The sequence below is a fragment of the Prenolepis imparis genome, unplaced genomic scaffold (assembly GCF_030444845.1).
Source record: "Prenolepis imparis isolate NDT839.2.m4 unplaced genomic scaffold, iyPreImpa1.0 SCAF_5, whole genome shotgun sequence".
Lineage (NCBI taxonomy): Eukaryota > Metazoa > Arthropoda > Insecta > Hymenoptera > Formicidae > Prenolepis > Prenolepis imparis.
In genome coordinates this window covers 13,973,229-13,999,635 of record NW_028141163.1, presented here as the reverse complement: position 1 = coordinate 13,999,635, position 26,407 = coordinate 13,973,229, and the positions used below count along the sequence as shown (strand labels likewise).

At 39.8% G+C, this 26,407-nt stretch overlaps 1 protein-coding gene across 5 annotated transcripts in view; it reads right to left on the bottom strand.

Annotated features, from left to right (window-relative positions):
- Positions 1 to 26,407, bottom strand: part of Dscam3 (Down syndrome cell adhesion molecule 3) — a 97,110-nt gene that overhangs the window by 36,171 nt on the left and 34,532 nt on the right. For all 5 annotated transcript variants that reach the window (XM_083037866.1, XM_083037863.1, XM_083037864.1 and 2 more), the window contains exon 3: positions 10,858 to 10,949. In XM_083037866.1, the coding sequence (XP_082893992.1) occupies positions 10,858 to 10,891 (34 nt within the window). In that variant the 5' untranslated portion in view covers positions 10,892 to 10,949. The remainder of the gene's footprint in view (positions 1 to 10,857; positions 10,950 to 26,407) is intronic.

Here is a 26,407-nt window from a genome sequence, read left to right as displayed (position 1 = left end):
TCTCCCTCCTCATCTTGCGAGTATCAACCCGATGTTTCAACCGGAAACTAATAATTCCACGTTAATGGCGATTCAATTGATCATCCCGAGCACGATATTCCTGTCGTGAGCAGCTCTCGCTCATGGCCAATAGCCTCGTTGCGAGACTCAAACGAATTTGCGCATCGCGTTCCGTTTCATTCGTTCGCGAAGTCGAGCGGAGAGACGCGTGCGAGCAGAGGAGAAAAGGGGGTTATATATCGAAGCTTTCGAGGTATTGGGGCTTTTGGGATCAAATCCGTTCGTCCGTTCACGCGCCCGTCAGGCTGTTATAGTGTAAGCCGATTATGTCGCTGCCCCATGCGACTCTCTCCATCACCCTTCCCCCATAAACCCTTCCCACCGCCGACTGATATATCCCTCTCCCTCGGTAGAAAGATTATCAAACATACCGATACGAACTGATGAGGTTAAATCGTTAAATCTCTAACACGGATACAATAATTGCAGTGTTCCAGAGATGCTTTTTACAATATGGTCATAAAATTTTGAGATATTTTAATTTTGATGATATTTTGAGATATTTTTTCAACACAGATATAGAACATCTTTATATATAGAAAGATTGAAACAATCGGTAAAGATTATATTAAAAAAAAAAGCTGAAAGTTTCTAGCTAGATTATAGCAAGTTATGTCGCAAATATCTTTTGCAATAAAATAAAAAGGTGAACAAATTATTTATCGTTTGTACATTTGCAGCAGTCCTTTACCTACTTCTTATCCGCGCACAATACTATGTCGTACTATTGATTTAGTTCTCGATATCATTTCTTCAAAGCTATTCTGTAAATAGTTATATCGGGGCTTATCTGACGATAAATGCAAGAAAAATGCATCGAGAAAATGCAAGGCTTCTACGCAATATGTATATAGTCGCGTGTGGCGCAGTGAAGGATATAGGCATCGTATTTTTAAAGCGTTTTCAAGTGGCGTCATAACATGTTCGAGAGGATAGTCAAACTGTTTTTGACCCGGTTTCTCCAACACATGCCGACACACGTACGCGTATGCATCGATAAGCAAGAAAAGTCTACTCCGAGTCTAGGGTCCTCGAATGCGAGAATTTGAGATTTATTTGATACGTTTGCGAAATTGAAATACGCGGGACGGACTCCCGGCGGAAAAAGAGTACGCTTGACTCTCTTTCACAAGACAAATATATGAGATTTTAAATTTTAATATTACCGTTGCGGGAAAGGGGAGGGAAGAGAGAGACGTCTCTGCGCGTATATATATGCTCTCGCTTTATATCCCACTGGCCGAACCGCGGTGTGTTTTTAATGCGGAGAGTTATTCCAAATCCGATTATAACGTATGATTGATCGTTTGAAATAGCACGCAGCAGGGATATCTGGGAAAGATAGTAAAAACGTACATATAGACGGAACATTAACCGCGAACAGTCATTACACGCTTACGATATATGACGGGGTGAAATCCGGGTCAAATTGTATCTCTTTTTCGATGCATGCATTAACGGTCTTCCATCTGCATTATTCATTTATCGTGTACCGAGTGTATCGAGTATATACTGTGATTATAGGTTGTTATCGATTTAGATGTATGCGTTATTGTCAACTTTATTGAAAGCGAATACACAAAATGTATATGAACCGATATGATATTAGCGACGAGAAAATACGGGATTATATTTTCTGAAAGATTTTACAAAAGTGATCAATTATGAATTACGAATAATAATTTTTCAATATTTCTGATTTTCACGGCGATAATGCTATATTTGTTCTTTGAAATTATTCTTTGGAACAATCAATTTATCCTCTCTCATCGATTGCAACTCATTTTTTTCTCAAGTCGATTATCCGAAAATCCGTTTAAGTCAAAGAGGATAAATTTTTCTATTATAATAGGTTTTAATAATCCATCGTCCTATTTTACAGGAATTTTCCTCTTTTTTTTTTTTTAGTTTACACGCCTTGTTAGGACATACTCGCGCCCGAAAATATATTCGGACAAGAATTCTTTCGGTCGTACACTCTTAATTAATCGCGGAATCTTATTTCTCAATCTACTTTATGGAAAATGAAGTTGGATGTCGCCAGCTAAGCGCACGAAAGCTGCAATCAGCCGCCAGCATCAGATCTTACGTCCTCGAGGGCTGACAATCTAATGTAATTTACTTCCCGTCTAACGCAATTAAAGCGCACTTTGAGGTGTGGCGGTACGAGAAATTAGCAGTGAACTTCGGTTTACCGATAAACTTCCTCGTGAAATCGACACCGTCGTCGTCGTCTCGTTCCGCCATCTTAACGGAATTTTGCGATGCTTACTAAGCGATGTTACTCCGAAATCCCATAAACTCAAGCTTTAAGTCACATTTGATTTAAATTCCGCATAGTTTGTCACAAATATCGACCATGTTATGTATATACGTATATTATCGCGTGTTTTGTACAGTGAATAAGAAGTTGTCAGAACTAAGAGATAAATTGCAAGAAGAGAATTTTAAAAACATGTATCCTTTCTTGAACTGTCATCTGTTAGACTTATTTTATACATGTATATAATAAGAGCGTGCTTGAAAAACTTTTAAACTATTTATTATAAAAAAAATGAAAAAATATATGTATTATTCAATCAGTATTACAATGCTTTTATTAAATCGTTCTATTATTGTCAATTGTGACATCTTTGAGGCTTTTCCAATTTAACAGCATACTCTCGAGATAAAAATTGCCATATTAAAAAAATTTGTCGAGATAATTTCATCGTTTCATACCTTTTTCCCTACGAAACTTTATTTTCATTAATCCCTATACAATTTCAATTGGATCAGCGTCTGGTGATTGTGATGATCAGTTTAAAATATGTCATTTTCTTCCTTTCATTCGGGAGCAAAGACAATTCCGATATTTTGGGCCGTTATCCTCTTGAAGGATTTAGTTCTGACAATAACCGAGACCTTCTGCATAATCCGTCGTAGAGGAAGCCCTTCTACCAGCTCGTTCAAAAGTTTTCGATGTAACGGTTTTCAAACAGAAGTTTGCCCCAACACGGCTTTTATTAGCCAGACTTTGCGAAGTGAAATTGTGTGTAAAACACGGAGAGATACGACAGAGAGAATCTCGTTTTTGAAAAATACCAAATATGCGACAAATTACGAAAAAGCAATGCGAGTATTTGGCTCCCTACATGTTCAATTTTATTCCATTGTACGATCGCGCCGCGAAGGAATTTTCGAACTGAGCTGAATCAAACAGACGTAAAGACGTGTTCTATATACGTTCTATATACGTTCGCCGACACGTGTTTGAAGAATTGCGTGATTATTGGTATCGGCAAGTCGCGCGGGCTCTCTTCCTCGCTCTCATCTTTTTCCTCTCGCATGCATTTCTCGATGTAAGCGTTCGCGTGTTATTCGGATGCCAAAGATTTTAGATGCGCGCCGCGCGAGCTTTCGATACCGAGCGGTTGCGAGTGGCGAAAGATAAAGCTAAAGCTCGGAGGAAAAGCGACGGAGAATCGGAAAAGCGGCAACGCGCGCCCGCACCCTGGAGCTTTGATATACGACCGTTTGGACCACCATCCGTGAGATACCACCGCGTCCCACCCTCGCTTTTCGCCGTATCGCGCTACCCCTGCATCCGTGACGACTACCAATAATCGAACGTTATTGCGTTACCTTGCCAAAGCTCTTCCACGGTCGCGACACGTGTGCGACGAAAGATAGCTACAGAGAGAGACTGCACTGCATCCCCGGTAACGTATTCGCGAATCGTATGCGGGAAAATGCGATTCTCGTCGCATGGCACACGCGCTGTCGAACGAGCAACGCTTACAAACTACGAAAGGGGGACTAACGCGGTCCTCGACTTTACGATAGAATCGAAATAGTTGCGCCGATACGTGCTCTGCAGTAGAGAAAGAGAGCGAGAGGGAATTTCGCGGGCGAACGATCGAATAAATCAATAATGAGATTTGCAGTCGGTTCCGTCTTGCCTCTCAAATGGACAGTTTCCATTAATTTTCGATAGGATCTTTAATACAATTTATCGTATTCTTTTATCAAGCTCGAAATTTATCTTATAATTATATCCACTTCTCTATCGTCTATTGTATATACTGCGATAATAGTTTTTTTTTTGCAATTTCTTTCTCACGTTATAAATTACGTTTGAACGCACCTCGGTTCGCTTACTTTTGCGGCAGGATCTATCTCAGTTGCCCACGAACGCCCGATGTCGTCTGAAATCGTTTTTAGCGATTTATAGAGCGTGAAAAAAACGTGACGCCTCTTGAGTTACGAACTAAAGGAATTCGAATTCTGCCAGTGGCTTGATATTGCAGTTGGTCGGCGCGCGTAGAATGTCTGCGGGGTATTGGTACACATCTGCGTCTTTGCGTGACACGTCTGCGTTAAAATGCGGAAGCGTTTAACGTGCGCGCCAGTCGAACCCCCTCGCGAAGATATCGCGGAAAATTTTAAGGAAGAAGAAAAATTAATATCATGAAAGAAATAATGGAACTATAAGGAAAAATTAAAATTTCTACACGCACCAGAATTTTGCGCGACTCGTCCATACTTTCGATGGATTTCGCGACTTCTTTGATGAATTTTAAGCGTTCTGGGAAGTATTGTGTATAATTTCGCGCATAAATGTGACAAGAGTATTCTTACACACTTGTTTAATAATATACACATAAATATAATTTATTATTTATATAAGATAATATATTTTTTATCTACTTTACTTGTATGGTTAAAGAGTGCAGTTTTGGACCGACTTGATATTCCTTTCGTTTGCGTTGCAGCAGGGTTTATCATTCAGAAAACGGCGCACATGCACATACTTGTGGGAGCAGTAGCGACGCGACAGACGACGACGATCGAAGCTGGCTCTTGGAAATATTTTCTTCGGGGTTATCGCACCCCGCGCGATTATCAATTTTCTGGTACCCGCGACACATTACCGTCCGTTGTCGCCCGACGTTGGCTCGCAAACCTACGTTTGTTGTGTCGCGCTGACAGCCCAGAACGAACTTTAACGTGCAATAACGAGCATTTGCGCCGACGTGGCGACACGCTGCCTAACGCGGTTGCCGCACGTTGATGGATTAGATGCGAGACCGACGTATGACGTGATACGTCGCGAGGAAAATGCGATTCGAATTGCGAAATGCTGGAGAGCGAGAGGACATGCCTTGACATACATACGTTTCTCGTATACTATTGTATACATATGTATCGAACCTGGAAATCATTAACCCTTCTCTGGATTTATGCTAACTCTACAGACCAAGATGGGACATTTTCTTCTCAGTTTTTTCCGTATATTCGAAATAGAAGCTATTTAATGGAAAATTTTTCAATCTTGATGTAAACTTCTTTAACATATGTTAATTGATCGATGAATAATATTTAATATTATTTAATTATATGTATTTGATCAATGACATATTTCAATCAACAAAGAGACTATTGTTTTTTTTTTATATTAAAAATTCAATTACAAAACAAACTTCAATTTTGAAGAGATTCTGTCAATTTTTCTATGAGAAAATACGCGAATTCTCGTTTCGTTTGCGGGCGGGTAATGAATTTTTACGAAGGAAAATTGTTTCCGAAACGCACAAATATACAATATATATCTATATATTTTTGTATTTCGAAAACAAGTTTTACTTCATAAAAATTCATTTTCCATCCGCAAACGAAACGAGAATTTAGCAAACTAGATATACTGCTTTTCCGGAGATTTAAAACAACGGTGTGCAAAAGCTCATGAATGCGAGTAACGCGATTTGTGCTGGAAAATAGAAGGGAAAAAATGTGGGAAATCACGGCAAGGAAAAATCGAAATCAAATCAACGTAATAGTAATGCCACGCGTGAAATTAGTTTTCAGCGCGATGCGCGAATCGTAATCGAATAAATATCGATCGGTATCAGAAGATACCGCGCATTGCTCCATTCGTAGTAATTACCAGTACGTACGATGCCTATATATTGAGAGAGGAGATATAATCGATACGTCGAGATGTCTCTCGTGTATATGAATCAGAAGAGCTTACAAATAGAAGCTAATTTTCTCGTACATTTAATATCTTGTTCAATGCGGATATTTTCTCTTCCTATTTTACGAAACTTAAACGTGGTTTCGCAAAATAAGCTTTCAATATAATTATCGTCATACAAATTATAATGCGTTAATGCACACACGCATATTCACGTCAATATCCGCGATATATATTCAAAGCAGAAATATGATTTTGCTTCATCGCGTACATCAGAATTGATACGAAGCTTTATAAAATAGCTACCTAAAATGCAATCTCAATATACATGACTGAATTGAATATAATAAAGATATATAGATATTTTCATTGAAAATATTTGATAATATTAGAAATTGCGACAGTAATAAGTTTTAGACAATTTGAATCAACAATGCGTAAATAAAATGAATTTTCAGGCAAGATTTCTTGGCAAGATTTCTATATAAGAATGCTATTATTTTATTTACGTTATTTTAGTAATACTATTATTACGTTGTGGTATTTATTTATTCATAATAATGTCATACAATTATTCTCATCATAATTTTTTATTTAAATAGTGCATAGTGCGCTCTTTCTTTCTCCCCTTCTACAAGATGAATAATTGAAAATGTATATTGGTACTGTCGTGGTAATATTTACACGTGTCAAAATTTCATTTCCATAGTTCTCGTCAGTTTCACCATACCCTATTGGATCTCATTGATGACATCATCTCTCGTATCGATTTTCACGATCAAATAGTAATTCGCTCACCGGTTCGTATGAATGGAATGACTGGCGGTAAAATAGATGCATCAATAAATGACAAACAAAAGATGTATCGATGGATAATCATCGATTTTTTTACAACTTGAAAAGAGATATTTTTGTATTACATTTAGGTTTAAAATATCAAGAAGAAAACTACATTGTTCAATACATAATTATTAATTAACATTATTATTTTTGATAAATAATCGCTTTATATATATCAATAAAATTTTTTTACCAGATTAAACACAAAAATAGCGGTTCTTTATCGATGCATTTACTTCTCAAGCTAAGACCACATATGACATTATTACGTTGCGAATACCTCTGAAAACACCATTCGATCGTCAGTGTCTTCAATAATGGAATTTGTTATGCCTGACAGCCATACGTTTCGCCATGCGGTCTGGAGTAAATATTAAGCGCATATTTTAGCGCCCCTGGCAACTCGCCCTGTGGCAGTTCTCGCGGCCCGTTAAAATCCCAACGTCACTGATGATGCGGTACGATGGCCGATGGCCGATGGCGCGACCGTTGCTGCCCCGAAATCGATTCTGTCGAAATCAAATGGTCAAAATGCAACCCGCACGGTCCCGCTTTTACGACGTAACTGCGTAAATGCGTCGAAAAACCATTTGACATGTTTTTTTCCTCTTTTTTTTTCATTCGTCTTTTTTCTAGCAGAGAGAATCGACCATCACGCCGCACGATGATTTTCCCATCCCGCGATAGGCAGCGTTTGTATAAATAATATGAGAAACATTAGCGACGTACTCTGTATATAGGCAAGAGGGACAGAGAATTTTTCTCGCACGGTTAATATAATGTTCACGAAGAATTCCGCGGTTTTTCATCGGATTTCCGGATTCGTGATTAATTTAATCCTCAACGCTTTGTAACGATGGCTCGTATAACGTACACATACCGGAATGAAGAAAAAGAAAATATAAGGAAAGAGAAAAGCAATTTCAAGAGATAATGGAAATAAAAATATTAGAGCTGGACGATGGATATAAGAGCTTTTTGTCAGCAATATTCATTGGCACGATTTTCACGCGTACCGATAAAATAAACTTTCGATAAAGTTATTGTTACACATATCTGGTATATATATCGCGAAATTCAGTTACAGAGACATAACTTCAGAAATGTCATTTAATCTCCAATCATCGATGATATGACATTGTTCAATATGTCGATATTATTAACAGTTTCTCGAAAGATTCTACGCGAGTTCCGCCAAGATATATATTCGCTTTATATTTTTGTATAAAATTTCTCTCTCTAATGTTGCTATATTTAATTCTATATTCTCGATTCTATTTCTATATTCAATTTGATATAACCATCGTCAATAACAGTTGCCTTTGATATATTTTTTTTTATTTAAAAAAAGAAAAAAGATATTACATTTTTACGTCAATCCAGAGCAAAACCATGCTGTTATATTCATCACCATTTATTTGATCCATTACGATGAAATTTCGGCCAGTCACCGATGACCCCAAGCGAACTTGTTGGCCGATGTATATGTTATATATGTATAACGACCGTTGTATTTTCCAACGATAAAAAACAAAAATCAGGACCATGTCATCTATGCTACCTGTCCATCCTGCTCACCGAACGTAGCCTTCATATCGAGATATAATAATTTCATCCAAGCGGCGAACGTGATTCGCACTATTCCGGATACATTGATAAATGAATGCTATGAAGAAGTTTCCCCGTATACGCATTTGCGTATGCCTACCGTATTACGTACTTTTAAGTCATCTAGATTTTCTAGATTTTAGTTCAATCTCGTATTGTTATCCGTTGCGTATTACCATTTCATTATTATGAATAACATTTCTGCTATATCTATAGTATCGATATTATTTGAAATTAATTCGCGTTTACCTGAAATCATCGACAGCCAACACTTATAGGTATTATGATGATAATCCAGATGAAACCTTCTAAATGTAATCTTTAATATACTAATTTGAAATGATTAAAATTATTTTAATAAAATTACTTTATCTGTGGTATTAAATTTTTAGAGTTATGTTTTCCGTTTTCTCTTAATTTTTCCAAATTTCTATCATGAGATCGACCTCGGATTAAGAGAGATAATGCGTAAAGATGTCGGAGAAGAAATTCGGCGTAAAAGTAATGATCCATCTCGCCCTCGGATGTCCACCTTCGCTTCACGTGCGGCACGGTATTGAAAATCGCGATACAGGGACACGCGGATATAGGAGAAAGCGTGAGAGAAGGGATTGAGCGAGAGGGTTTATAGGGAGGGAAGGGAAAGGGGGAGGAAGTGAAGAGGACGAGTCACAAAGAGAGGCGATCGGGGATGGAGAGGAGCGCGAGAGGGTGGTGAGAGGGCGAGTATCACGATACTCCATCGGACAGAAATCGATACAGGGACGGCCGGGGTAACCGAGTGCGGGGGTAGAGAGGGGTCGGGTTGCCAGCCGGGGGTTTCTGTATTTTTCGCGAAAGCATTACGAACTCGTCCGCAAATATCTCCGGCGCATGGCTCTCAGCTATACTCGGGGATTTGTGCGACAGCTACAGCGGAGCTACGGCGGCTCTTCTTCGCGAGAGAGAGTATCTCCCGATAGGGTTGATTCCCGGCCAAGAGATATCCAATTTCGCCGAAACTAATTCTCGACGTGCCTTACATAGATCTATATAGCCCTGCTTTTATCGTCGCGATATAAGCTGAGGATAAGAGGAGAGAACAACTTCTCGCGCCCCGAAGACTCGATCGCGACTGAATCTTTCCCTCGTCGGGGGTACGACCTTTCTCACCATCTTTCCTTTCTCACAGTTCTTTTTTTTTTTCGTTCGGGAACAATTTCGAGAATGGGGTAAAATCGGCCGCGGATTCGGTCGCAACGCGCGCGCGGAGTTTTCCATCCCGGTGGCGGATGAGAACCACCATGTGCTCTTCGCCACGTAGTGTTGGCAGAGTGCTCGTGATCGATTACTCGTCATCCGCGCGCGATGTCCCGAGTTCGACGCCCACCACCACCGCCCGCTGCCAAACCAAACGTACTCCTTTCTTTTTTCCACCTCTCTATTTTTTTTTCTCGTTCCTGCTCCCGCGCATTCGTCCTCGCTCCTACCTTCCACGTGGTCATCGACCGTGGGACGGAGCGTGGTTGTGCGCGGATGCTCGTCGCGAAACGGCGACGCGTTTTTCGCCTTTCTCTTCCACGACCGACTCCGAGACCGACTCGGGATTATTCTGCAAGTTTACGAAGCGTCAAATCGGAGTCACTTTCCCCCAACGTTCACGCTTCGATGGAGACTGCGAAATTTTATTCCGTCTGTTGTACACTCGCGCGTATTCGTGAAAAGGGATGAGTCGTGAGAATATTGGTAAAAATGCGAAGATGCAAGAAATGCATTCGAAAACTTGACGTCGTTTTTGTGTCTCATCGACCTACTTTGTATTGAAATTGTATCTCCCGAAAAACTTTATTCGATTCTTAAAAGATATGAAACTTCCATTTGCCTAATATATATAATATATATAGCAGAGGCATTTCTCTGGACATATACTTCATATTATTGCGACGAAACAGTTTTGTCACAATTGAACGATTCACCGAACAATTCTTCAAATGCTCATTAAATGAACGAACTTGCTTCCATTCGTAATTTAAAACATCCGCGATAGTCACGCGATGTCATTTTCGTAGACAAGTTTTATTTCTTTTATACGATAAGATGAAACGGTTTAATTAAGTAAAATAAAATCGAAAAAAATTTCTAATAACAATTTGTACGAACTGTTTTCTCACTCGACAAATATTTCCTCAACATTGCGGAATAACTCATTGTCGCAAAGGGGGAGTATTGCCAGACTGAAGTTTGTAATGAGTGTGACTTTCCACCAAAGTTTTGCCAAAACTTTCAGATATAGTCTCTGCTTGAAAGTCCATTCAAAACTCCAACGTTAATGGCTTTAATAATCAACACCGAAGAACGGCGATATGTCTTTCGCATAATTTCTTGCGCATAATTTTATGTTACATTAGACTTACCGATCAGTAGGAGCAGCAATAATGTCGACTCCATTCCCAAATACCCTAGTGTAGTCTAGATGTAATCAGCTCAACACATTCTTGAAACTCTCCTGAAACAAAGTATACAACGAGAAGATTAGAGAGATAAGCTCTTAATCCAGAGTATCCGGTAATTGATCGCGAGCGAATAATTGAAGCGCAAAACTATAAAAAGAGATTAAAGTAAACAGCTTCTAATTCGTTAATGTTACGTGCGCGTTTTCGAAGCAGACAGGATTTTACTTCCAGTTAATCCGGAACTAAACTTTAATTTTATTTTTCATTCAATTTAAATTCAATTTAAATATGTTAAACGAGAAAATCAATCTTTTCATAAAAAATTATATAGTAATCCAGAGTGTATAACGAAAAATAGTACATCAGGATGATAAAATTTAAAGCCGATTCTTTGATTTTGCGTGTTTATGATAAGTTTAACGTACAGGGAGTGTTCATCGTGTCTATCTCTCTCTTTCTCTCAGTGCATAGATAATGCGCAGGTCGCGCGAAAGTGTCGAGAGACAATTACTATAATCACATGCGCGACTGAACAGCTCTCATACATACAAATACACACATACATGCAAGCGCGCGCGCACGCGGAACTATGATAAAACGCTTGGTTTGCGCGACGTCAGGAACACATGTAGCGCGTTGCGTCAAATGGTTTGAGCGCGGGTCGATGACCAAAGTCGGACAGGACAATGGCAAAAGGGCAGAAAGATAGAACGCGCGGCAGAAGGGAAGGTCGGATATAAAACGCGCGTTTCGTCGACGAAGCTTGGAAGTAGGATTCGGGATAGGGAGAAGAGATATCGGGGGTAGCGGGAGATGAAGAGAGAAAGAGAGAGATGGGGGGGAACGTTCCCGTACCGGAAGCGCAACGGCGGCCATTTTTCACGGTGCGGACATCCGTTTCCGGTCCACGATCGCCGCGAAACACAAACAAAAATGGCGGACTCGGGGTGAAGAAGCCGAGGGTGAGGGCGAGGGATGGGAGATACGGGGCGAAAGAGGAAAATGGGAAAGACGGAAATCAAGTGCCGTGAGACAGGGGGGGTCGCGAGGCGGAAAAAGGACGACTGGCTTGACGACACGACGGTGGTTCTGTCGTCCATTGGAGGTTCTTTCTTTCTTTTATCTTATTTTTTCTCTTCTTTGCCACTTCCTTTTTCACCCTCTCGCTGTTGCGTTTACGAGTTACACGTGTAGGATGCTTCTCGATCATGCGAGGTATCTTTAAGATTTTCTTCAGCTTTAAAAGCTTCTCTCTTATGCGCTCACGGGACGAGATCGACAACTTTTACGATACTTAGTATTACATATATCAGCAAGGTCTTATACTTTCATCACAGCTGTCTCTCTAGATTCATACTTCAATCACTATCGCTGGGCTCTAAAGTTAAAACTCGAAAGTATCATAAAAGTATGAAAAGGCATAGAAGGGAAGAAAAACACGACTTCTTAAGTAGCAAATATTAACTTCAATCTCACTTTAGTCGATTCTTTGTCCCATTTTAAGATTAAAGCTTCAGAGAGCGAAGAAACTTATAAATTAAAATAAACTCAATGTATAACGAATGCGTTAATCTCGATTCATAAAAAAATCAGACAACACAGCGGATTAGCGGATATATACATTTTAACATAAATTTTAACGTGTTATACGAAAAAGAATGGAGAGACGCGCGGGGAAGGAAGGGAATAATCGTCTTGAGCGGTAATAATCCGTGTTCCGCGGATATAAGGTAGTCGTCTTTGCCGTTCGACGCCAAAGGGGAACACTCGGCATCCTTGCCAATCTCCGCCCTCGTCGTTCTCAATTTCCATCGCTCTCCTCGCATAATAAAGCCTCTTTGTCTTCCACGGCCGTAGGCGATGGTCTCTTTTCGCGGTTCGCGCCAGGCTTCGTGAGAAACGGGAGAATGGAAATTTAGTTTTCTAGGACGGGGCACGTCTTCGCGACTCCGCTCGATTACCGTATCGGACGACAAGGACGAACGAGCTCGACGTAACTTGGCACCGATCCGGGCGCAAACGAGCTTTTGAAGTTCACCGTCGATATCATAACACGAGCTTGTCAAGAGGATCAAGATTGGCGATATGTGAGAACGCGACTGCGAGGATTGTGGAACTTCTTATCGAAACCCCATGAGAAGGAGAGAATGGGGACCATTTGTCTCTTCGATTTTCAATTTTTATCGAATCAGAGATTGCTTAGAGTCAAATGATTCGTGCGGACCCTTTTGTAGCTCGATTCAACAATAGCTTTCAATTTAGAATATATTTACTCGAATCAAAAGTAAAATTCTCTTATTGAACTGGTCTATAATGTTAGAAGAAAAATCATTGGCGTAAAGTTCTTCGAGTATCTTCTAATTTTCGGTCTTCGGGGAGTAATTCGGTTTAAGCTGGCACGAACAATTCTCCGCAGAAGTTGAATGGCCGTGCGCGCGCGCGTAAGACAAGGATGGGCAAGAGTTATGCATTATGATTCGCTCCGTTCTCTCCCTTGCAACCCTCCGGCGCCAACCTAATAACGTCACTTGTTGCACGAGCCCCCCTGCCCCCCACACTAACCCCGGCGGGCTCCTCTCTCGCTTCGTCTTGAGCGAAACTATCGCCCACCCGGCAGGGCAAAGTCCCGCGTCTCAAGGATATACCCTCGTCTTATGAATTTCATTTATCTCGAGCGCTCCCGCCGTGAACGCGCGCACGCGTTCGAACCGCACGTTGAAACTATTGTTCTGTGCGTGTGTGTATGCATGTGTGTGTGTATGTATGTTTGACAACGCTCTTCCTTTTCACGAATCTCAGACCGCAATGTCGCATATACGCGAATTCCGCGTCAACGAGTGGAAACAGGGTTGTTCTTTGTACTTTGCGGTCACTAATCCAATACGACGACGACGCTTTGTCACTTTTCGATCTCGGATTTCACGACTCGCCTTCGAGAAATGCACGAGACGGATTTCCCGCATTGTCACGGTAAAATAGTGCCGCGTGAAATTGAGCAATCGGGGGTCAAATCTACATTTTTCCTCCTTTATTTGATACGATGAAAGAATGCGCTGTTCCGCTGCCGCGTGTAATATAATCGCAATTTATTAGGACAGGGAAAAAAATTGACGCAAAACGTCCTCCCCTCGTCGTTCACTCTTTCACACAGCTAAAAATTCTAAATTGCGTACTGGTAATTTAGCGATATGACAGCTTTTAGCAAGAGGTTCATAACTATTCGATCGACGTTGCTAGAAATGGCGCGTATATCGGATAGTTCCATCCAACTACGAGAATACCTACGCTGAAACGAATCAATTTGTTCCAGGAATTTTTTAATTAAACGTTCCCTTTCTTTACTTCGTTACGCGTGCGGCCGACCATTGCGTGACTCGCTTACATAGTGTACGGTATTACACGTATGAATGCAGATCGAGTTTGTACGCGCGTGTGTGTTTTAAATTGGATAACACACGAGACAAATATAAAAGATTCAAATTTTTAATTTTTGCGAAGAAGAAAATACTTGAGAGAATTTTTTAAATTAATCTTTATTACAATGATACGATGATGTGATAGGACAACAATATCATCCGCTCCATCTATGCCGCGTGTTTCAAGATTTTACGGAAAACAACGGAAATATGACATATCATCTATTATTTTGTCGGTTATTAACGCGTTTACAAGAGATAATTCGGTTGTGCACGATGAGTCGTAAAATATGGCATCGCGAAATCATGGTCTCTCGGTGAACGGGCGTAAAGGAAAACAGTAAAGCGAGATTGTTCGAATGACTTTGCGCTCTTCGCGCGTCGACCCCCCCATCGTGGGGGCATCGTTAACGAAACTTCGCTGGAATTTCAGCACGCCATTCCTCACCGCGCAATCACCGCCATATATCACGAAAACCACACCAAAGTATCAACCTGACACGTTTCCTCGTTAATGCGGAAACGATCTCAAGTACACTGTCGTGCCAAGGATCTATCAAATGCAAGGACGTTCTCGGCACATTAGAGCTTTCGAATTACCAGATTGATTTATACGGAATAATCAGAAGCAAATAATGTGCATTGTCAGAGATTGTCGCGATAATTTTAATTCTTGATTAAAAAGAAATCTGAATAAAATTGTGCACAGTCGAATCGAAGATCTATACACTCTTTTTAAGAGGAAAATGGTTGTAAAGAGTTTAGATTTTACGGATCAGCGTAAAATGTAAAATTGTTTACTGCCTACGAATAAAAGCGCCTGCTTTGAAGCTAGTTACGGCTTCCGCAAAAAACAAAAAGAAAAGAAAAACGAACAAGTAAAATGTTCCCGATAATAGGAACTCCGGGCGATTTTAATCGAATCGAAAGCAACGAAGCCGCGGGAGGTATTCTGATTGTAATTCGATAAAGTTTCGCGCACGCTCGTTACATTGTCAGATCGCATAAAGCATAAATTCGGACGGTGTTTAACGAACGCGAGAAAGAGAGGGCTTTGCCCGCTGGTTACGGGAATATCGCGGTACCAGTGTTTCACCACGGGGAAAATAATCGACTGCCGGCTGTCAACGTGTGCTTGAATTGTAGGCAATAATAGCATCGCTGGTACGCGGGATTAAAAGCGACGGAAAAACTGCGCGCCGCACTCGAGATATATCGTCGCCCGATATATATGTATATATATATATTTTTCGCGTTAAGCTTTCTGTTTTCATGCAACACCGCAGAACGCGGTTCTGCGTGTCGAAAACGCTATATCTCGACGAACCTTCCGGGATGCGCCGAAAAGTCGAGGGATTGTTTCCAAAAAAGCAAGTATTTAAATTCATTTTTTGAAATATCATTCTCGGAAAAATAATGTCGTCATTTTTCAAATATTTCCCTGAATTATTTCCCCGAAATGTTCGTGAGGGCGATACATATTTCCGAGAAATTGAAATAAGGGTGAGATACGGCACGAAATGTCAATTATAATTAGAACTCGTATCTCGTATATATTCTTCTTTCGTAATTTTTCAGTCTACTGTCTGTCCTATTTTTCCATTTTCTGATATTGCTATTTCTATTTTTTATTGTATAGTCTCAAAGTGACATTTCAAACAATAATATTTCGGTGAAATGAATTTTTGGTGCTTTGTCAAATTTTTTTAAATTCCAAAATTTCAATTTTCTGCAGCTTTGCACGTCCATTTAAAATATAAATAAAAGATATATCTTTTATATTTCATGATTGCGCGTAAAATATAAGTATTAACGTAATATTTATATAAAATATATTGCAATTCTCTTACGTTATTCATGCACACGTTATTCATATACACACACATATAACAGGTTTATAATTGTTATCTTGTCAACGAATGATCAATATTAATTTTCGCCTACAATTCCAAAAGTTCATTTACATATATATATATCTATAGTAATTCGCGCAACTTTTTGGTCGTAAAAGAAAGAACGATAGACATTACGAATATATCCCTTTACTTTTTCTTACAGATGCGAATTAATTCCAATGACTTTAAAGTTTTCATATTCACCGAAACATTAGAAGGAAAAATATTCTTTGCAAAACACGCATTAAGGCTGTAATAAGCGTATAAAAACTCATTATGCATTGAAAATACTGTTTAATGCCGTGGAAGGTATCAATATATCAAAAGAGCTTTTGAGCTTTCGTCGCTTTTGAATCTGCGTTACGAGTTCTGCTCACAATGTGAATTCATAAACGACTTTGGAGAGGGAAGGAGAAGGGGCGAAGAACGAGAGTATTTCTGCGTAATACCATGCTCTTTCCGCTGAAACACAATCGCGCAATTAACTCCCGCTTCGTTAACAGCCTCCTTATAGATGAAGAAAGGAATATCGGACTAACATTCGTCATGGTCGAGTATAATTTTCCGTAAAACAGAAGACCAAGAAAAGATCGCAAATGAGAGAGAGCAGAAAAGATATTGTATACGTGTGCTTTCGAGTTTGCCGAACAATCGTTATTCAAATATCAGTTCATATTCATTTGTGTTTCAAACGTATAGGTATATATTATATACAAAAAAATCTATCTCACACGTGCACAGCTCTTTTATTTTGTATATTATTCTATTTTACAAAATTAAAATACATATACCCCCCCTTCTATTATATACATTAATTAATTTATACTAATTGCTATTTTACTAAAGAAAGATTCCATCGAGTGATTAAATGAATCATTTATCAGACGTATAGGTATCTTTATTTTTCTCTCGCGTTTAATTTTTTTCTTTTTCGAAAAGTCAGAAATTCCAGCTGAAAATAAGACGAAAAAAAGAACAAGGAGTAAAAAGCGAAATGAAAAGAAAGCAATGACGAAGAATAAGACACGGAGCGGTGATGCTGCGGGTAAAAAACGAGAGCAGAAGGAATTGCGCGGGAGAGCATGCGGAGGATGTGCCGTCGTTCCAAAAGGATAGATCGTTAAGCTACTGCTGAATGGAAGGAACGGGGGAGAGAAAGAAGGGGACGTCTCCCCTTTCTGTGACTCTTCGTTCGGCCTTTTCTTCCGCCTGTCTCTCCAGCCGACTTTCCGATTTTCTACGTCGTCGCGAAGAAAGGATATTGTTCCGCCCGCGGTATAGCAGCGACGTGGCGGAGACAGTCGCGAAGGAAAAAGGGAGATCTCTCAATGAGAATTTTTCATCAGCTCGCTGCGCCAAAGTGCTGATTAGCGACAACGAAGCCGATGAAATTGTTTTCCGCACCCGTTCCCCGCCCGCGGCGCCGGAACTCGATGCTCGAAATCCAGTTTGAAGGACCACGAGCAAGATTGAAGGATCTTCGAGTAAATCTCAGCCAATGCATTTTTGCCGCTGGACCAATACTAATCGCGAGCGAGTACTAAATTGTTCGACACTTTCGTTGCTATTAAAGAGAATTTAGGTCGCTCAATAGCGTATAAACAATAATAGTCGGTTTGTTGATATTTCGTATAAATATATACTAAATATAACAAAATTATGTTCCCAAAATTTAACGATCCAAAATTTTGTTATTTTGGCGCCGCGCAGTGTTTTATCAATATTGTAGTATACAAAAGTTGAAGTACACCTTATATTAAGAATTATCGTTTATATTTTCAACTACAAATTGCTTCACGAGATCGAGTATTAAATCTTCTTTCTCAACGAAATTTTTAAAAACTTTATTTTAAAAAATACAATTTTTGATAATATATTTCCGTACATTTCTTTTTATAGTTAGATTTCGTCCAACCTTTTCTTACCCGACACACGATCGACACAAAAGCTTAATGTTTACAGCAAGTAATTAATAATAGCACAGATAATATCAAATGTATCAAATGTAAACATCGATAAATTATCCATCTTATTATAATATATATTAATCCATAAATAAATTATTCATTAATTAGTAAGTATATTTTATGCTGCAGTAAATTGCGGAAACTGGCTGTTGCTGTCGGTCGATTGCTCGGATAGTTCATTATCATTTCACGTTATTAAATTGCCTGCTTCAATATCATAAAATCTCAAAATAGCCAAATATTTATTCCATGAAAATTTTGTGCAGCGAAAATGGAAAGATCTAATTTAACTCAAAACGCACGAAATTATATATATAATTAATTTTTATACTGTTATATGTTATGTACAATAAAAAACTTTGAGTAATTTTTTAATCAAAATATTTTTTCAAGATTGGAAATTTATTATCTGTTTTATTATCTCATTTTTCTTTCTTTGCACTTGTCTCTATAGTTACCCTTTTTTGTATTATAAGTTATATAAAAAAATCGGAATCTTAATAAAATCAAATTTTGATAAATATAATAGCCTTTCTGAGCCTAATATTTGTTAATATTTTTTACAATTATATATTTATTTTCCGATATGCAATCTGCGTTCATAATCAAAATTAGAAATTGATTACTAATACTATATTAATAGGCAATCCAGCTGGACTATTAATGCAGTACTCCATTTACATTGCATTTACTGAGCATTACGAACATCACAGACCATGTAATTGTTGCGTCATCAAATACTTAATAAGCATTGTCTATCGTTGTCTATCGATTATTGGACCAATCATTTGTTACCTTTAAATAGAGTAAATATCAGAAAATTATGTAATTTATCTTATCATTTAAAAAAAATATTTTTTTGTGAATATTGAAAATTAAGTTTAGTTAAGAAAATCTCGTTTTAAACTTTATCTAAGGAAGTTTGTTGCTAAAGTTACTCGTTAGTTAGTAAACGAAACTACGACAAAAACACGAATGTTTTCACAGTTTCGACCATTTTACCTTTCCAAATGGTTTATTCAAACAGGGAAGAGATTAGAAAAGTCATCTAGGAAGAACAAACATCGTGGAAAATATCTCAGCAACTTGGAGAGAATATTCCAGGGAAATGATCCCGGTGCATTAGCATCTTTGGAAACAATCACGTTTACGGCTCCCTTTAGCTAAACTATTGCTTTATTTCGCGTACACACATATTTCGCGCAAATTTATTTATTTTCCCCAGAATTCTCTACGCACACAAATATTTGTATAAATTTGTTCTCCCAGGGGCGCACGTTTTCCCGACGTTTTCCATCGAATCGCGATCAGCTTTTCGGCACTTTAGAATTTATCCGACCGGAAATTAAACCTGCCGCCTGGCCGATCCGTTCGTCTTTCTCGCTTTATCCCACTTCCGGACTGCGGAAGCGGGATCCTCTCTTCACGTACTCTCCTTCGTATAGCCCTGGCGAGATGGAAACGATCTCCGAGATGTACCGTGGAGTGACCAGAAAGTAATATCGTTGCGGGTATTGGCCTGTGATCGAGTCGATCCAGAATTTGCATTGCTGCTTCCCCGGTTATATAGCCGTTATACCGCGGGTCTGAAGTAATATACCGGGATATGTCCGCGGAGATGCGGTATACGCGAACGTAGATGAAACGAGATATAATTCAAACGACTGCTTACGTAATCTGATAACGCACGAGAAGTAGACTCGTGCATATTTTTCTGTCGTTCGCGTAATTAATCCCAGAGTAATGTTTTCGAGTTTAAAAAAAATGTCAGCGAGCTCGTTGAAAAAGGCGAATATATAAGTAACCCGTTACTCTCTTACGCAAACTCGACGAGATAGGCAAGCGGTCAAAGTGACCGATAGATACTCGCGTGCGATTTTCCGGTCGTAAAAAGAAAAGTAAAAAAAAAAAAGTGCGAATGCCCGCGTTGCCCGAAGCGCGTTTCCTCCGTCGTGTCGTTTCATCGGCCTGAGCCGTCATCGTTTACCCACTGGCGAATAAAACCCGCCCGTCTCCGTCGCTTCCTGCGGCGTTGTCGCGGAAACGGAAGAACGCGTATTCGGAAAAGTGGACGTCCATTACGTCCACTCGCGTCGCTCTGGATGGAAAATTCCCTGTCGTCGCCGGTTGCGCGCTCGCTCACTCGCTCGGGTCTATAGACGCGTAAATGGCGTTAGTGGCAGAGGGAGAGAGTGAGAGAGAAAGAGGAAGACAGAAAGATATATATATATATATATATATAGAGAGAGAGAGAGAGAGATCCAGGGACGTTACCGGCACACAGAGAGAACCTCCGCAGATTTATGTCCTATTCATTACTCGGCGACACACCGACGTGCAGAGAGCGAGCGAGCTCTCGGGCCCCGCAAACTCTGTCTCGCTCTACTTTCAACCCCCGTCGTCGCTTTTGCCCCCGTCCGCTTCCACAGCGCGGGCACCGATATGTTTACCGTGTTGCAAACCGGTATTTGCTCGACGCGCATAGCATCGCTCGTAATGAATTGTGTGTGCTAGTGTGTATGTGTGTGTGGTCTATGTACCACCCGCTGCGATGCCACGTACGTCGTGTGCGTGGCGATACATTAATGACAGGCGAACAGACGTCGAACTGTTCGGCGATGCAAGTGCGCGGGGTCGGAGACGAAACAGCCCTTTCTTCTTTCGATCGACCTCATTATGTCGAGGATGAAATGAATTGATCTTAACTTGGGAACTCGAATTCTAATCGGCGTAAGATAGTGGACTCTTAGAATGGGTTAATTTTTATTCAGTTGTTAGAAAAATGTTTTTTTTTTTTTTTTATTAAGTAGTTTGACGGTGGATCTTTTTTCATTATTTCTGTTGGAGAAATTCATTCTCACATTTACAGATAGAATTATGCAAAGGAAAATTACAAGTAACAACTATACGAGTTTACAGGCATCTAATAGCCCCTTCTTGATATCGGCAACGTTAATTTGTTATCCCGCAGGCAATTTCCTTCGGCTAACTCCGGTAAACTAAATCGTACAGCGACTATTCGATTATATCGGTGTACTCGGGAGAAACCATTTGCATTGCAGGAATAGGAACAAAGTGACGCGGGTCGCGACTGTCGCGATCGAAGCCGTATATTTAAGTCAGGATATTTACGTTTAGCGATACACAACGAATACAAGAGCGAAAGAGACGTCCGAACATTCTCCAGCGTAAACGTTCAACGCCATTATTCGATCGAGTTCGGCACCGAATATTGCAAATTCGCCGTAATACAGAGCTTGCAACACGCCCGCTCATGTATATATATACAATACATGTACGAGCATTCGAGGTTGCGCTGCGGTATCGTCGCGTTTGATGGCGTGGCCATTCTCGCTGAATTACGATGGAAGTGTGCACCGTGAGTACTCTCCCCCCAGTCACCACCCTCTCGTCGTCGCCACCGGTGGTGGTATTCCGACCCGGTGATTCCCCGTCCTCGCCTAACTATACGCGAGCAAAGCTGCTGCTGCTTGAAACGTTGCATTACGCTCTTATCTGACTCGTCTGACGGAAAGAAAAAGAGGAAAAACACAGGAAAGAGGAAAGAAATCCGTATCTCGCGAAATAAGTTTCGAAAAGCTCGAATCGCGAAATAAATCGCGTTTTCGACGCGCAAGCGAAAGATACTCGCCGGCGATACATAGCATCCTCGTAATCGGGGGTTGCGACTCGCAGAGAGAGAGAGAGAGAGAGAGAGAGAGAGAGAGACTCGATTAGATTTTACCGCTTCACTTTGTTATCGCTTAAATTCTTGTTTAAATCGTGGTCCCCTCATAAACAAAAGTGTTAATTCGAAAATGAGATATAATCTTTTTGAATTACGTTAAAAGGTTTTAGTGCCCCTGTTATACCTACCCCTGTGCTCGTGTGCAGGAGAGATCCTTTGAACTATGGTCTGCGCGAGAGATAATGACTCGTATTTACCGTCCCCTTTAATTTTTCCAGAGCGCGCGCTGGAAAAGATGAATCCTTGCAAAAGATGTCGCTTACATACACGACATCAAAAAAACGAAAAGCAAGGGAAAAAATGCGTCTGACATATTGCGGAGCTTATTTCGCTTTCATCGTACGTGAACTCTGATCCTCTATCCAATTTATTCTACTACCATATTCTTATATAATCTGTAGATTTCCCGTCTTAAAGGTCTGTGCACGCTTTATACGCCATGTCAATGTAATATCAAATAAGTTTGAAATATCACGGTCAGCGATATCTAAATCTGTGACTGTGCGACTTACATATATACTTAATCATTCGGTATGAAAATATATGATGTTGACGTGACGGTGATGTTATTATACATATATACATATATAGACCTTTATTCTAATCACATTGGCTGACGTTCTCCGATATATTTCGGCTTTGCTTTACTGTACCATTTATTCGTTTTATAGCTTCCTGTGTCGGATCTAACTTAATTTACGGCTGACAATTAAACGACCAAGCGTGTGATAAAAACAGATTTGATGATCTGGTCGAAACGCGATTCTCGACGAGCATTGATGATCTGTTTGTGAAAGATAAATGCCTATGAAAGCTTTACCAGTCATGTCGGCCAACTTTTATCGCGCGTCAAAAGTTCTCCCATTTCGTCGGCGAACGGCGCGAGGCGGACGTGTGTTATCGGAGTATCGGATCACCCGATAGCAGAGAAATCGATAATGTCGCACCCCCGTATCCCCGCGTTCTTAGCGCACCGTATTAGCAGCAATCTCTTTCCAGGGAAAAGGGAGAGAGAGGTGTGTTTACACCCAGTTTATTAAGATTTGCAAAGTCGCGCGCGCTAGTTATATCGTTAAGCGTCAAAATAAATTAGCCGCTACACGTTTGACACTAAAAGCTAATAGATGTAGATAGGAAAATAAATATAACAGAGTTCGAACAAAGCAAACAGACGACACGTGGAATATGAAAAACAAATGTTTAAATATTTACGAACGATAAATATATTTGTACGCGTCCTCTCTCTCCCGCTTTATGCGCTATTTTCCGCTTCATCTATAGAAGTGAATAATCACAATTGCTGGATTCACACATTTTCCGTATAGATAAATTTAAATCTTCGAAATTTCTCTCTTGCGAGGCGTGTGAACTCTTCTCTTGTATATTAAAACCACAATCAATTTGCTATAAATTTTACCAAATATACACTTGGGCTTAATTTCGAAATGTAAGTTCATATCTCAAATAGCTGCTGTTACCTGACATTTGGACTGATAGCCAAGCCATGGGAACTGAAATCTTTAGAGGATGACACTGACGTATCGTCCCTCATCCCGTAAATGTCGAGGAAGATCTGTCGACTACATCGAGAGACATTCGAGATAGACGGGAATGTAACGAGCGTATGCGGGAACATTTTGTGGATGAAGAAAACCCCCGTAGAAGAGGTTTCTCCCGTGTGCCTGCGTTTTTTTTTGACTGCGTCTGTATCATAAATGTATACGCGGAAAGAGAAGAGGACGGGACGGGGGAGAGGATTTGCATTTACATGCAAAAATCCGTATCGCGCGTTTCGGAAGATCGATAACGCGGTAGAGATTCTTTTCGCGTCGCGCTATATTTCGATACGTTCGCGATACCGGGCATTCGCTTTACAAAGAGCAGTTCAACGAGATATTATTGCGCTAACCAGAAACCACGTTAATCGATTGTTACAACGTTAACGCGTTGAGTGCCAGAGCGAACGCTCGTGTTCGTTGTGATATTCGACACTTGTACGTGCTATACGCAATGTTTCCTTTTACGCGCGAATTTACATCCATATAATCGTACGATTGTGATTCGCAAAATTATTTTTAAGAGTGTAAAACCGGCGCACACCACGCGCATACACATCTGTATCAAACGGGATTATTTCAGAGGATTTAAGCTAAATTATCTCTGTGATGACGTTACTTTCTACCCTTTGGAAAATAAAATTATACATATATTAGATGACGGATTATTTGTAAAATTAAAAATAATTAATCTTCAACGTAAAAATGTATGATTTTGCAGTCGCATCTCCTTTTTCATGAGAAATTCAGGCGACACGAATTTAATAACGATGATAATCGACGAATGATATATCAATAATCGCGTGGAGTGTGTATGCGTGTGTTGTCCGACCCGAATAATTCCCATTCAACCAGCAAAGTACAAAAGGCTAACATTTTGTCGCGCGTAATGCGAGAATACTACACAGGTACGCCTGCACGCGTTCTCCGGGCCATTGACTCTCAAACGTTGCGCACAATGAAATACTTTCGAATACCCGCACCACCCCAGGGCGGCCGTTTAAATGAGCAAATCACACGGACGTGACTTCGTTTTATCCCTCCAGCTATAAATAGATGGGGAGGTTTATCGTTACGCCGCGCCTACGGAATCCCCTAGGGCAATCATAAGGTGTTTATATTACGTTACGCAATGCGCGACTATTGGGAGCTACCCTAATCAAGGACCGTGCAACGCGCGCGTGCGTTGCGGACAAGGTGAGGGTTAGACGGTTATCTTCGTATATATATACACCGTAATCCCGTTGAAACAGTGATTTAGCGATCCGAATACTATATGCGCGGAATACGCCGCTGTAATAAATGACCGTTTACCGAGATAGGGTTCCGGCACTCCGCGCCTCCATTATCGCGCGACCCCCGCAATAAGGGATCTTGATCGCTCCCAAATACATGGATTATTGAATCGATCAATTTCTCATATCGCGTTAGGCCTCACGACAAATTGGTAAAGGCAAGTGAGATTTCCACTCTATTTTATTTCAATATTTCTTTTAGTACACGGAGAGAATTTTCTTTTAGAATTTATCCTGAAAATCATGGCAATCGTGGGACAATATGGAAAGAATTTTATGAGAATTTCTCTGATTAATATTTATCACAATAAAAATAACAGTCTATCACAATAAAATATGTTTGATTAATTTTACTATGCAGTTTAGTAAAATTAATCAAACATGTTTTATAAAATATATAATACATAAAATTCTTTCCATACCATATTGTTTCACGATTACTATAATTTTTAAAGTAAATTCTAAGAGAAAATTCTCTCCGTGTAATAATAATTTATATTTCTCAATAAATTATTAATATATTACAATTAATTAATATTAAATTAATATTATTAATATATTATTTTGTGTCCTCTGCGCGCCGCGTCTTCAACAAAAATGTATAATGCTTGTGAAATATACTGAATGTATCACGTGTGCTGCGGTATGTTGCTAAAAACAAGCGCATTTTTAAATAATAAATTTTTTTAATATTAAAATACATCTGTATATATATATATATATATATATATATATCTTGCTCTCTAACAACATACGTCAAATAGTAATGATGCCCTACTTTAGCGATCTGTTACATTATACCGTTATACCACTGGTCATTATGTCGGTCGTTACGTCAAGTTTATTATGATGATTATTATTTTGAATAGTGCATATGTGTATATAATGCGCATATTTTTTATTTCTTGATTGCTCTCTCTACAGACACAGCATCCTATAACTTTCAAGTACTCTTCATATTATAAATCTTAAAAGTTGATCTCGAGTAAGTTTGAATTTCGAAAAGGTAAAATAAAATTCACGAGATTTTATCTCTAATCTGACGGCTACTTATATTCGCGCGTGATAAAACTTCAACGATGAGTGAAATGAAATTTTGACATTGCTCGTGCATGCGTGTAGCACAAAGTTTCTCCCTACGCGTGTTCGCATTCCGTCGCGCCCCTAAATCCGTCTAAAAGAAAAAGAAAGAAAAAAAATCATCCGAAGGTTATTGGAAGTGAGTTTTTCAGACGAGCGAGCACATCGGAAATTGTTTCCGTGGCATAAATTCTTAGTGCGATATTCTCCAGGGAATTAGGGTTTCCCGATCCTCGATAAAGATGCTGGCACCGGTGGAATATAAACTACGGAGTGAACTCTTCAACTTTCTCTTTCCCTCTCTTTCTCGGTGAACTCGACGAGAAGAATACAGGGACGGCGAAACCGATGATCGGATAAAGGATATTTCGAGGCAAGAGACCTCTTCGGCCATCGCGAATGTGACAGTTTTATCCCGCCTTATCGATACTCGCGCTGGTATAATGTTGAATTTGTCCGAAAATCTTTCTCGCCGCCGCCACTGACAGACGAGCGATATAGAACGTGGAACATTTTTCAATGGGGATGGGGATGTACACACGACGGTGCGACGC